We start from the raw sequence: 13,542 nt of genomic DNA, 5'->3' as shown, positions 1-13,542 counted from the left end.
TCCAAGGCTCTCCCAGTCTCCACACAGGCAGCCTGGGAAAAAGGCGCAGGGCAGTCCCACACAGCAGTGCTGGAAGACAAGTGGACTGGCATGGGTCCTGCCCAGGAGGGGATGGGGCTAGTCCAGGCCTCAGGGAGTGGGGAGAATTTGAGCCAGGCCTTGATGGGTGGAATGAGAGCAGTGAAGGGCATCGAGGTAGGGGTGGGGACCGAGCAGAGGCAGGGCAGTGTGAAGGTTGGGGCTCCAGGCATGGCACCAGGGAATTAGTGACTGAGTCAGTCATGGCAACCATGATTGAGTACAGGCAAAGGAGGGGGGGACCCAGGCCAGGAAAAGGACTAAGCCCTGTCCCCCTTCCGGCTTGCCATTGATGGCACAGTCACAGTGGGGAGGCTGGGTTATAGGGTTCTGCCACTTCTTGACTGCTGCTTTCTAAGCAAATCGCAGCTTCCATAACCTTCCCTCAGTCCCTGACATGATCCTAAATCCCACCTAACCCCATCCCAGGTGCTTGTTGCCCTGCTGCTTGGGCTCGGAGAGTGGTAGTGCACTTACATAGCCAAGGGGAGATATGGGCAGAAACGGGGTCCCTGCCCCCACCTCATATTCAGCAGGGTGTGGGGCCCCCTAATCCCCTGAGACAGGGCTAGTGTTTCTCTGCCAGCAGGCTTGGCACAGAGGCTCTTGACTGTGTCTGTGGCTATAGACACTGTGTATGGCTCCAAAAGTGGGTTCTCCCCAACACCTGTCTTAAATTCGCACCACACACCATCATACTATCATACCATCACACCATCATAGTATACATCATCACAGTGTACACCATCACACCACCACACCATATCACCATGCACCATACCTTACAACATCACACTGCATACTGTCACATCACAATCATCACACCACATACTATCACACCATACTCTCTCACACCATTATCCCACCACATACCATCATAGGACACATCGAACACTGTCATGTCGAACACCATCGCATTGTCACACCTCCTTGCACATGTGGCTGCTGCCTTATTTACCCTGCCCTGAGAATATGGGTGTTTCACAGAAAAGAACTTCTAGGTAAATAAAGATGACTCTTTTCGTGTTGACAAGGATTTTATTTCAGGCCTTTGTGCAGGCCTTCTCTGAAGGGGTCACAGGTGCCTGCCTGGGCCAGCAGAGCACAGAGCAGGCTGTACCTCCCCTCACCATTACCTGAGCACCAGCAGGGATGCCTGCCTGGGGTCACATCAGCACAGAGGAGGTGCTGCTCATGGACACTGCAGAGGTAGAAACAGCTCAGGACAGAAAGGTGAGATCTAGGGGGCATAGGACCTTTCAGACGTAGCACAGGGCATCTCCCTCCCTTGGTTGGAACCCCCACTCTCCATGCAGAGGCCCAAGACACGTAAAGGACTCCACTCTGGCACAGCCAGGGCAGAACACAGACTGTGCAGACCTGGTGTGCATCAGCAGCACCAGGCCCAGTCCCAGGCTGCTGCCCAGGGCTTTGCCCAGCTCCACAGGAAGCAGGGGACTGGGAGGCCATGGACAGTGACAGCAAGACCTGCACCAGCTGCTCAGGCTCTTTGTCCCCTTTGATGACCCCAGGCATATGTGGTTGTCACTCTGCTCCCCTGCAATGTTGCCTCTTTTCTTCCCATCTCTGCTTCTGCTGTGCACTTGTCTTCCTTGCAAGGTCACCAGATGCTGAGCCCTTTAGGCTCCATGGCCATGTGGAGAATTCATGTCTCTTTCCTCCTGCAGTCCCCAGCTGAGGACCTGGGAAGTGGCAGATGCTCAGCAAATGCCCTCTGAAACAAACTGAATCAGGCTGGTCAGCTTAATTTCCCCTTCCTAAGCCAGCCAGTGGTCTCAGGGGAGCGTTGATGTTGTCCTGAAGCCTTCTTGCCTGGCTTTGGGATGTCTGTGGATCATTGAGAAATGTTAACATCCAGCCAGGTTCTGGTGGCTCATGCATGTAATCCTATCTACTCAGAAGGCTGAGATCTGAGGATTTAGGTTCAAAGCTGAGCTGGGAAGAAAATTTCATGAGACTCTTATCTCCAATTAACCAGAAAAATACTAGAATGGAGGTATGGCTCAAGTAGTAGCTGTGAATGAAAAAGCCAAGTGAGAGCACAAGGACCTGAATTCAATCTCTGGTACCAGCAAATAAAAAAGAAAGGAAGGAAGGAAGGAAGGAAGGAAGGAAGGAAGGAAGGAAGGAAGGAAGGAAGGAAGGAAGGAAGGAAGGAAATCATGAGTAGGGGTCTAGTGGCTCATGCCTATAATTTTAGCAACTCCGGAAGCTGAGATCTGAGGATCTCAGTTCAAATCCAGCCTGGGCAGGAAAATCTGTGAGGCTCTTATCTTCAACTAACCACCAAAAAACTGGAATTCGGGCTGTGGCTCAAAGTGGTAGAGCACTAGCACTGAGACAACACCCAGGCACTGGGTTCAAGCCCATGACTAACAAAAGAAAAAATAAATTGGAATGCTGGAGAGTCAAGGGGCTTTGAGTATAAATATTGGGAACTCAAGGGGATGACATTGTCTGAGGGTCTGCTGTGCTCTATACCTGCTCAGGGGCCACCAATTCTGGGACTCTGGAACTCTGGAGACTGAGGTGATTAAGGCTGAGATGGTACCATAGAGCAGGGAGCAGGAGGCAAGACACAGTGAGAAATGCCCCTGCCCCAAGGGAAACTTAAGAAGTGAGGATTCCTAGGATATTAGTAAAGACTCTAGAATTAGCTCTGCAACCATTGGATAAATGATGTTGAACTCATCAAAAGGCATTCTGAAAGAGAAGGGCAGCTAGGAGAGGGAGAATGAGGGCAGCAGAATGAGAATAGAATGGTGTAGAATGAGAGTGTGTGGATTTGGGGGAGGGGGACTCCAGGGGTGAAGTTGAGAGTCAACAGAGGTCAGTCATGCACCCCACTAGAGGATCATGGGAGCACCAGAAGGGACAGAACCAGCAGGAAATGCAGTCAGCTCTGAGTGGAATGGATCACACCACCCAGTGGGGACTAAAACTGATTCGGAGGGGACCCTTCATATGGGACCAGGGCCCTGGTAGCACCACAGTGGGGCCCTGTCAGAGGCCATCTTCAGAGAGACTGGAAAGGAGTTCTGAGAATCCGGCTGCTGAAAATCTCAACAAATCTAATTGGACCTTCAAGGATGTGCAGGAAGAAGCTGAAAGAGCAATGGTCCTTGAGAGTCTTCATCTCCACCCTCAAATTCCTTTACAGTTCTCAGAATGCTCCAGCCCATCATCTGTCTTCTTTGACCCTCCATCTAGTCCCCCTTGGCAAATTGGGAAACTGAGGACCTGTCAGGTCTCTTAGAGTTAGCAGACCCACCAGGCTGGAAATGGGGAAGCAGAGTCACCTCAACCCTTGGTATCAGGCTCAAAGCCCAGCTCCTTGTCTGGATGGGCATCCTCGGGGCTGTCTGGAAGCCCATAATACAAGTCTTCCTCTTCCTCCTCAGGTTCATCGGAGCCTGTGACTACAGCATCCTTCTTCTTTTCCTTTGTCCTCAGAGATGGCTGCCAGCTTTGGGGCTGGGCTGCATCCTGAGCCTGCTTCTCCAGGATCCTGTCATCCAATGTGGGGGTGTCATCGATTAGGGCAAAGTCATGGAAGGGGTCCACTGGGCCCATGTCAGCCTGAAGCTCCTGTGGCCAAGGGTGGGGCTCCTCCCTGTCAGCTGGAGATGAGTTAGGGCTGCTGCCTTCACTGGAGTCCATGTCCAACTCATCTTGGAAGGAAGCCAAGGGTGCAGGGGCCAAGGGAAAAGCCAGGGAGCTACAGAGGCAAAACAGGGAGGTCACGAGTTGCCCTGAGACAGATTGCCTGGGTCCTGATCACAGCTACTAGCTGCAAGGCCTGAGGAGAGGAAGTTCACCTCTCTAAGCCTCAGATTCCTCCCCTGGAAGGTGAGGAGAAATTAGAGTATGCACTGCTGAGCATGTTTCTCATAGCTGAGAACAACATGCAAAGAGCATTGCACAATACCGGACATGTGGTAGGTGCTCAAGAAACAGGGCTGCTGGATAACTGCAGATTATGCCTCCAGTCATCCATATCTCCAGCCATCTCCAGTTCTCCTCTGCTCCCTCAATGCCCTTGCCACCCCAAGGGTCCCTCTGTTATCTCCTTTGCTTGCTCCACTACAATAGAGTTAGAGAACTTGGGAGCCAGGCAGGCCTAGAAGGGAGTTTGTGCTGGATTCTAACACTGGAATGAATAAACAAGTGAATGAATCATGAGCTTACTCACAAGCAAGTGGGACAGTCGTGCAGGAGGACAGCCTGGTCTGTGGTCACTGGACAGGTTGACAGCAGTGGATTCACATCCTCTGCTTCCTTGTCCTCCACCACTCATGACAAACATCCAGAGAAAGCATGGACCTACTACGTGCCAAGCATCAGAAATGCACTGCTGCCCCAAACTGCCAAACATCCCTGGGTAGTGGGAATGACTATTTCATTGGGGAGACTGAGGCTCCAGAGACTAAGAGAATTACTAAGTTGACAAATCCAAGAGCTGGATTTTCAGCCAGACCCATCTGACACCCAGTCTGCTCCTGTGTTTGCTGTGCCTTCATGTCCCACATCCCCTGTTGCCTGCCCCTCACTCCCAAGCACCCCCAACCCTGGGTGGCTCTACATTCCTCCCCTAATTTGCCAACTCACCTGTCTTGAGGTTGGGTTCCTACTCCTTCATTCTCATCCAAACTCCTGTGGACAAGCACTGCAGTCTCCATCCAGGTCTGAGCGTCACAAGGGCCACCCTCTCCTCCACCATTGCCTCCCGACTTCAGCTCAGAGGTCAGCAGAGGGCGGGGGTCCTCGCTGTAGCCCATGACCTTCATCTGGATGTGGCTGAAGTTGGGCAGGCTCTGGTCATAGGCAGCTTCCTCCCATAGCCTGACATAGGGGGGCTGTGGACTGAGGGCCCGGGGTGGGGAGGTGGGGAGAGAGAGAAAGAGAGAGAGAGAGAGAGAGAGAGAGAGAGAGAGAGAGAACAGGCAGGTGGGCATCAATCCACTCAGCCAGCCTCAATGTCCCCCACCCCCCACCCCCTGGCCTGTGTGTCCTGGTATGAGATCCCACACATCTCACCAAGAGCCCTCGGGGAATTTTCCTGGGCCCGTTCATGGGTAAAAAGCCTGAGGCCTCACATAGTGAGTAAATGGAGTGACAGATTGCTGCCTGACCCCAAGTCTGACCCTCAGTCCTATGTTCCCTTCATTTGATGTCTCAAAAGGAGCCACAGGCTATGAGGGAAAAATGAAGATCAGTCCCATGGAGGTACATGGGGTCCCAAACTCCTAAGCAGAACCTTACAAAAACCAAGGTTCCAGGTAGATATAGTCATTTCCCTTGTATACATGGGCCTCCCTGGTATTGCTCCTTAGTTATTGTAGGCTCCTGATCTGCCAGGTTCTGGTAGTAAGCTCCTCTGACCCTCCCCGTGATGCCAGGAGGCCCAAGAGGAGACGTAGCCTCAGGGAGTAAATCTGGCCTGTACCCCGTACCATACCTAGTACTGTACCCACAGTACACCAACCCAGCTGCTGCTGCTGCTGCTGCAGGCCACAGTGTCCTATTCTCTTGCCCTGTGCTGCGGCCTGCAGAAGGTGAGGTTCAGAATAAAGCTGCCCTTCCCAAAGTTACAGGACTAGGAAGTGACAGGAAGAGGCTATAAATACTGGGTGACAAGAAAACTCACAGTGGTCCTAGCCCCAGCTCAGAGCTGGACAGATCTGAGAAGCTGTCCACTGCATTGCCACGAGCAGAACGTGCCAGTGCTCTCAGCTTCCCCCAGCCAAGCAGAGCATCTCTGAGCCCCACACACCTGAGTCCTGCAGTTCAGTCCTCAGGGACACAGCCAGGGGTCAGCAGAGGCCAAGGTGCTCTTGGCTATGCCTCAGAGCCACGTCAGGCCTGAATTCAGAAGCCATCTCTATCATTGACTCCCTATGAGATTTGGGGCTGGTGACTGTATTTCTCTGAGTCTCAGTTTCCACATCTGTAATAATACTTAGTTTTCAGAACCAAGAATCAGAAACAGCCCATGATTTCTAATAGGTTGTTCTCAGGAAATGAGGAGGCAACGTGGAACCTGAGTCATGAGAGAAAATAAACGATATTGACCCCATACGCTCACCTAATGTTTTCCCATTTGCTCCCCGCATTCTCTTCCTGATGGGAGGTGTTATCACGCCACCCCTGCACTTACCTCTTCAGGTCAGCCAGTCTGCTCTCCAGCAGGTCTAGTGCCTTTGGGGATAGGGCACCTTGAAAATCAGAATCCGCAGGCACAAAGGCAACCTGCAGGAAAAGGGGGAGAAAGCCTGTGCATCTGAACATAGCTGCTTCCACATGGCCCGGTGCATGGTGCCTGGATGCCCAGGAAAAGAAGCTGAACTTGCCTAGGGCTCCATTTGATAAGGCAGGTACTGCTTAGAGCATGGCTCCAGTGGTGGATGGTTCCTGTCCCTAATGTGGTCTGTGCACTTACTCCCTCAGCCACTAGGGGGCAGCAATGAGTGAGAGACCATTTGCCCTAGAACTCAAGTCTCACCATTCCTTTCCCTGAGGTCTCATCCCAAACCTGACATGCTGAAGGCCCTTCATTCATAGGCAGCAAATGAGTAGAAAGCAGGTCAGTCATGAGCTTTGTGGAGCAGAGACTGTGCAGAAACAGAGAAGTGGATGGAGCAGTGGTGTCCACAGCCAGTTCCCAAACTCTCAGCATCCAGCAGTTTCTGTGTGTCCAGCTCCAGTGGCTGGGCAGAGGGGGACACAGAGGAGGGAGGTATTGAGGAAGGCAGTGGGACAGGGCAGAAAGAGACTAGGGTTGGGGAGAATTGGCAAGGCTCCTTCCCTCCCAAGACAGGCCCAAGACACTCACCCCTCCTCTGTCCAGAGCCTCTCTGCATTCTTCTGGGCCATTGGGCTAGCCCAGCCTATCCACACTATCCATCATTATGCACAACAGAAACCCACATGCCCCCTGACAGATGATAACTAAACAAAGCATAGGGAATACATACAATATCATACCAGGGTCTCTTGTAGCCTGCCAGTTCTTACCTTCTGAGAAGTTGTTTCTTCTCCCCAATTAGCTCATGATGCAGACACTGCCATCATCATCCTCACCATCACCAGCATAATCGCTACCATTATCATCAATACCATCATCATTATAACCTCCATCACCATCTTCATCATCACCTCACCATCACCACCATTACCTCCATCATCATCACCTCCATAATCATCAAGACCATCATTACCATCACCGATCATCACCAACACATCGATCACCATCACCTTTATCACCATCATCACCACCACTTCCATCATCATTATAACCACCATCAACTCTATCACCATAACTACTATCACCACCACCAAAAAACAATACTGTCACTATGATCATGACTATGATTGCCATCATCACCACCACCTAGAACACCATTACCAATATTACCATCACCTCCATTATCATCAAGACCACCATTACCATCAACCACCATCACCACCACTTTCATCATCACCATCACCACCATTGCCATCACTATCCTCACCTTCATCATCACCCCCTCCATCACCATCTTAATCATCATCCTAATCACCATCACCTCTATAACCAACATTGCCACTACCATCACCACCAACAAAACTACTATCATCATTACAATCATCACTATGATTACCACCATCACCACCACCATCACTACCATTACCATCATTATTATTCACTACTATGATTATTGTCATTATCACCGTCATTACCATTATTACCACTATCATCACCATGTTCATCACTGTGATTACCACCACCACAACCATCACCATCACTATCACTGCAACCATCAAGGTCAGGGGCATTTCTGTGAAATCCTAGAGGAGGCAGAGAGAAGGTAACATTGGAACACAAGTCCTTGTTCTAAGGGAAAAGGATAGAGAGGCAGAATTGAAGCTGGAGGCAGGAAAGCAGGCCACGAGGACCCTCAGATCTTCAGACTAAGGGGCTCAGCCTCAGTTGAGAGCATGGACATTGCTGACATTCTTGGCAGGAGCACCACACAGTCCGATTCATGCTTGGGCAGAACTTGGGCAGCTCCCAGAGGGAGGAAGCAGGGAGGAGGAAGGGTATGGAAAAGACAGACCCCTCAACCACCTGCTGTGGTCCAGGGCTCTGGCAGAGCAGGCAGGAATAAGGAGTGGGGGCTCAGAGGCAGAGGGTCTGCTCTCCTTTCCAGACCTTCCCCTTCTCCCTGCTCCAGCTCAGCTGTCAGGTTCCACATCCCCACCCGCTAACTCTGCACTCATTCCCTTCCTCATCCTCGCACAGGGGAATGCTGGATCTGACTATGCTTTATAATCGTGACCAGTCAGACCAGGTGAGCAGCTGGAGCTGCCCCAGCCCCTTCACTCATGCCACATGGAGTGGACTGGATTTCCTCTCAGTTCCTGCAGACATGGGTTCAAATCCTGACACCATATTTCCCACCTACAGAAAGGCAGCCTCACCACTGGTCTGTTGTTTCTGGACATCAGTGACACACTCTCCCACACAGCAAAGCTGCTCCCTTTCCCTACACACTGAAGGGGAAGGTCCAGCTGGCTTCCATGGCATCTCAGCCCTGTTCCTCTCTATCTGTGCCTTGCTCACCCTACCTGCCAGCAGCTATGTTCACCTGTTACCTCATTCTCTCATCACTACTTTGCTCATGCTGTGCTTCTGCCTGGAAGAATTCTTATTTAACCTAGAAAACCCCAGCTCATGCTCTCTGTGAAGGTTACTTCTTTCCTGTAGACAGACAACTGTCTCTTCCTCTCAGACCACAGCTACTCAAAAGCAGGAAGAGCTTAATGCATGTGTGCAATGGCTGTCTCCACCTTCATATCCTAGCTAACAATTCTGTTTCCATATATTTATATCCTAGTCAACCCACAAACTTCCTACATCCTGAAGCGTTCTGTGGGCCAGATACCAAGAACCCAGGAAGAAGCTCAGGGATGAGCCAGGAGGGCCTCTGTGGCCCAGGCTGCCCTCACCCCACACACCTCCCTGGTTTGAAACACTGTTTCTCAATTTTTCATTGGGATAAACATTTTTTTCTGCCAGTACTGGGGTTTGAATTCAGTGCTTGGGCGCTGTCCCTTAGCTTTATTCACTCAAGGCTGCTGCTCTACTAGTTAAGCCAAAAGTCCACTTTTGGCTTTTTGATGGTTTACTGAAGATACGAGTCTAATCAAGTTCCTTGCTCTGGCTAGCCTCAAACCTGGATCCTCAGGTCTCCACCTCCTAAGTAGCTAAGTTTACAGGGGTGCTACCAGAGACTGGCCTATTGGGATCAACAGACTGAGCCCCTCAAACACCCTTCCCTCTCACCCTAGACCCTGCCCAGCACCAGCCCCAAGAATAGGCCTTCGCTCTCTTCATGCCAGATATAATGCATGGTCTTCCACACACCCAAGCACTCAGTGCTTCCTCACACTTAACCTTGGAAGGCATAGGGGCCAAAATCAAGGTCATGAGGAATTTTAATCTGGGCCTGTGGGACTCTAGGAGGTATGGGTTTCCACCTACCACTTACTTGCACAGCCAAACACACGAGTCTATTCACAGTTACTCATTAATACCCAGCAGTATTCCTCCCTGCTCTGCCACCAGTCCCCTGCCCACCACCCCCAGGAAGGAGCTGCCCACTCATCCCTCTGCCCCTCCACCCTCTGCCTAGGTCCAGCCCCCTCCCCGGGAGGAAGATGATGATGGCAATGACGATGCACAGGCAGGCACTGGCACCCAGGCCCTCTCCTCCTGGTGACCTCTGCTCAGGGCTTTGCACAGACAGAGAGACAAGTTGACTGTAAACTGCCCGGTAAATAGGTACAAACCAGCCCAGACTGCCCTGGCTCCAGACACACCCAGCCCAGGGCAGGCCCACGGAGAGGGCAGGGCTGGCACCCAGCAAGAGCCAAGCCCCAGCCTCCACCTGCTCCTCTGAGTTCCTGAGCACAGCCACCCAGTGGCAGGAGAGAAGGGGGTCCTCCACATCATACTGTGCAGATGCTCCCCTCATTTGCACCCCATCTTTTTGACTCACTGAGGAATCTTCCTATACCAAAGAGGAAGCTGATGCTCAGAGAGGAGAGAGGCTAGCACAAAACCTCCCAGGCACTTAGAGACAGAATCCAAGTTGGATCCATCTTTCCCTGAATTCCCTGAGTCTCTCTCTGAGCAGCTGTGTGTCCTGGAAAGAATTACCCAACCTCTCTGAGCATTGAAGGTTTAAAACTCTTGATATGCCCACTCCACTGTTCTTTATCCAGACCTAACATCCCCCCATAGTTCCAGCTAGCCCCATCTCCCACTCCTTCTGTGATCACAATAACCCCTGGGACTATGCAGAGCAGAGACTTGGGTCACATTGAGTAGATGAACATACTGAGGTCCAGAAAGACAAAAGTCCCCCAGAGAGTTTGGGAGAGAGCCAAAACTAAAACACCGAACTTCCAAACAGGCCACCTCCCATCACGAAGTCACTCCTAGGAGTAGGAAGAGATTAAGACTGAAAGAGAAAACCCTTGTGTCTTCAGATTATGCCTGGACCCATCCCAGAACTCTCTAGAGCTCTGGGACATGGGGTGGAGCACTTGAGCTGGAGGACTGCCCTTTAAGCTAACCCACATCTAAGCGCTCACCCAAACTTGGCTACTTAACCAGGGAACATTGCCCTTCGGGGCCTCAGGCCACTCCACGAGGAAAGCAACTAAGAGACGGCCCAGGAGAGAGCTCAGGGTGAGGCCGGGCCACGTCTCCTCAGGACCCCCTGTGATATCTGGGTCAGCAGTCCAGATCCAGGGCACTTCTGTCAGCCCTCACACTGAGAGCTGGGTGTAGGAGTGACCAGATGCTCAAGAGCACAGAGAAGAAATCAAGGCACTTCAGAGGGAAGACAAGATGATTGGAGGGTAAGGATGGTACATGGGATAGAGGCCTAGCCATCTGCCCCCTGCCCCCAGGCCCCACACCTACCTTGGGGTAGCACTGGCACATGCTCCAGATGATTCCCCCAATCACCATGATGCTGCCCATGGCGTAGAAGGTGCCATAGACCTGGGGCCGGTCGTGGCTCATGAGGAAGGTGCCAAGAGACAGCAGGAAAAGTCCCAGCACGATGAAGCCAATGCGGAAGGTCTTCTCATCAGCCATGGCTGCCTGGCCAGGCCCTGGTCTATACACCAGCCAGCAGAATAGGCACCAGACACCCCCACGTAAACAGGGGACAGGCTCACCCAGGGAGGGACAGAACTCCGGGGTCTCCACAGATTGAGCTGAAAGTCAAAGGAAGGGCAGGATCCCCTCAGGTCCTGCTGCAGCACCGGGACCCACCAGCTGGGCAGGGCTTGAGATGACGCGCTTCAGTGGACCTATGGGCCCAGCCATCCACCTTCACTTCTGGCCCGTTCACCTTCCCTCTGGGCCCAGTGGCCTGACGTGTGTGTGAATCTGAGTGCAGAGAGGAGGGGAGGGACAGGGGGAGGTCACAGCGCTGGGCCCCTGCCAAAGCTTTGACATCACCTCATTTGCCTAGTGTGGAGCTGAGCTGGTGGACAGGTGACTCCACACCTTCCACGAGAAACAGGTAGCAATCTGCTGCCCAAAGAAGTTAGAAGTGCTAGAGGGTTCCAGGAGCCCAGACTGGTATTTTAGAGTCCTGAAGAAACCTACGCTCTCCAAAGACAAATGTCCACCTGTCTGGCTACCAGTGACTATCTGGGACATGTTCAGCTACCCATTTATTTAAGGAGAACCCTAGAAGGCAGGCACCACATTCTTTTCACTTTACAGATGAGGACATGCTGGAAGTCACAGCCAAGTGTGGCAGAGAGGAGATGGGAGCCCAATGCAATGCTGCTTAACTATAACACACAGTGGAAACTTGGTAAGCTAACTTCTCGGCTGGGGTTCGAATTCTTCCACCCCAATCTTGCTCAAGCTAGGCCATGTCTCAATGTCCTCTTCTGTCATTATCCCTTCTCGGGACTGGAGCTGTCTCCAGGCTGGCTCTCCTTCCATCCCCTTCGGATTTCATGCCTTATCCAAGCTTGCTTACAATGAGCTGCCCTCAACCTCCAAGGGGCTGGGGTGGGTTAATGCCCCTGCAAGGTGGGAGGGACCTCTTCCTCCTTGAAGCCCTCCTGGGAAGATGTCTTCCTCCTAAGAATGATGTCACTGCAGATGTTCAGTCCTGAGAAGTCAGTGTCTGTCACTTGGTGCCACCCAGGGAGATCAGGGGCATTCTCACAGGGCTGAAAGGCTGATGCACCTGTAGACTGGGGGTGGTTAATCGGCCCACCTCCAGCTCATGCGTAGGAACATGTAGAGGAAGCCCTGGCTCAGCAAGGATTCATTATCATCAATTCACAGAGGCAGAGTCCCCTCGCTGGTGCTGCTCCCAAAAAGAGACAGACCAGACAGACCCACAGCATCTGCCTCTCCTGGCCACGGTGGTGGTCCACGGGAGCCTCTTGCACCCCCTGGTGGCCTTGGCATGCTCAGCTGTGGTGTCCTGTGGCCAAGTTCCAGGAGTTCTTACGTCCATTTCCCAGAAGAAGAGACTGAGCCCCAAGAGTGGCAGAAATGCCTTAAGATCGTTCCCAACTGAGTGAGAGGTTGAGTGGGGACAGGGACTAGAGCACCCCAATCCCAGTGTAGGCAGAGCAATAAGGCCTGTGGTCACTGGAGCCAGCTCATTCTGTCCTCCTCCCGTGACCTTCTCCTTACCCACTGCCTACCTTCGTCCCTTTTAGAGGACAATGAGTGAAAGCAGGAGTAAGTCGATGCCCAGTGAAATGAGTCTAGTCCAGCCTCCCAAGAGTCATAAGTGTTAAACAGAGACGTGTGTGTGCAGTGAAGAGTGTCTTGGTTGTCTGCTATTCCTGCTCACGGCAAGCCTCCCCCTCTCCCTCCAGCTCCCACCCCCACTTTGACTTTGGTCCAGTGACCGACTAGGCAGGGAGGGGCCGAGGGAGTGGCTAAGGAGTGCACCACCTGCCAGCAGAGGGCGCGCAGACATCTAGGTTCTTTATTCTGAGAGTGGAACCATCCCAGAGGAGGGAGTAGGGGAGAACAGAACCATTGACAGCTGTAGAAACTGAGGTCCATGAAAGCATGGCTGGTACTCTGTCCTGCCTTCTACTATACAGCATGACCAAAAAGTGAAATGTGTGTGAGGTCAGCACTGTGGGAAACAGAGAGAGGGACCGCTGGGTGGAGTGAAGGGTCAGATTGACAGAAGGCACTCTGCAGAAGCTGGTTAGAATTCTTTTGACAGGGAAGGAAGGACAGGTGGTGTTCTGGGGGGAAAAAAATCACCAGCATGTGCAAAGGCATAGAGGCAAGCACCAACTGATAGGTGGCTAAAGATAAGACTTCCAACTCTGTGAACAGGCTGATCCACTTCAAGCACTCCTGTATCAGCTGTGTCTTCTAATGAGGTCCCA

At 52.1% G+C, this 13,542-nt stretch overlaps 1 protein-coding gene across 1 annotated transcript; it reads right to left on the bottom strand.

Annotated features, from left to right (window-relative positions):
- Window positions 1-2,381: 2,381 nt before the first annotated feature.
- Window positions 2,382-11,975, bottom strand: Bsnd (barttin CLCNK type accessory subunit beta). The gene is made up of 4 exons (XM_048351406.1): window positions 11,072-11,975; window positions 6,257-6,348; window positions 4,708-4,962; window positions 2,382-3,817 (listed from the first exon to the last, which is right to left on the bottom strand). Exons 1-4 carry the CDS (start codon window positions 11,246-11,248, stop codon window positions 3,400-3,402), a joined length of 942 nt encoding a protein of 313 aa, XP_048207363.1. The 5' UTR covers window positions 11,249-11,975; the 3' UTR covers window positions 2,382-3,399.
- Window positions 11,976-13,542: the final 1,567 nt, after the last annotated feature.

Source organism: Perognathus longimembris, chromosome 7 (genome assembly GCF_023159225.1).
Source record: "Perognathus longimembris pacificus isolate PPM17 chromosome 7, ASM2315922v1, whole genome shotgun sequence".
Lineage (NCBI taxonomy): Eukaryota > Metazoa > Chordata > Mammalia > Rodentia > Heteromyidae > Perognathus > Perognathus longimembris.
The sequence above is the reverse complement of the archived record's forward strand: the minus strand, read 5'-3'. Positions and strand labels throughout refer to the sequence as shown.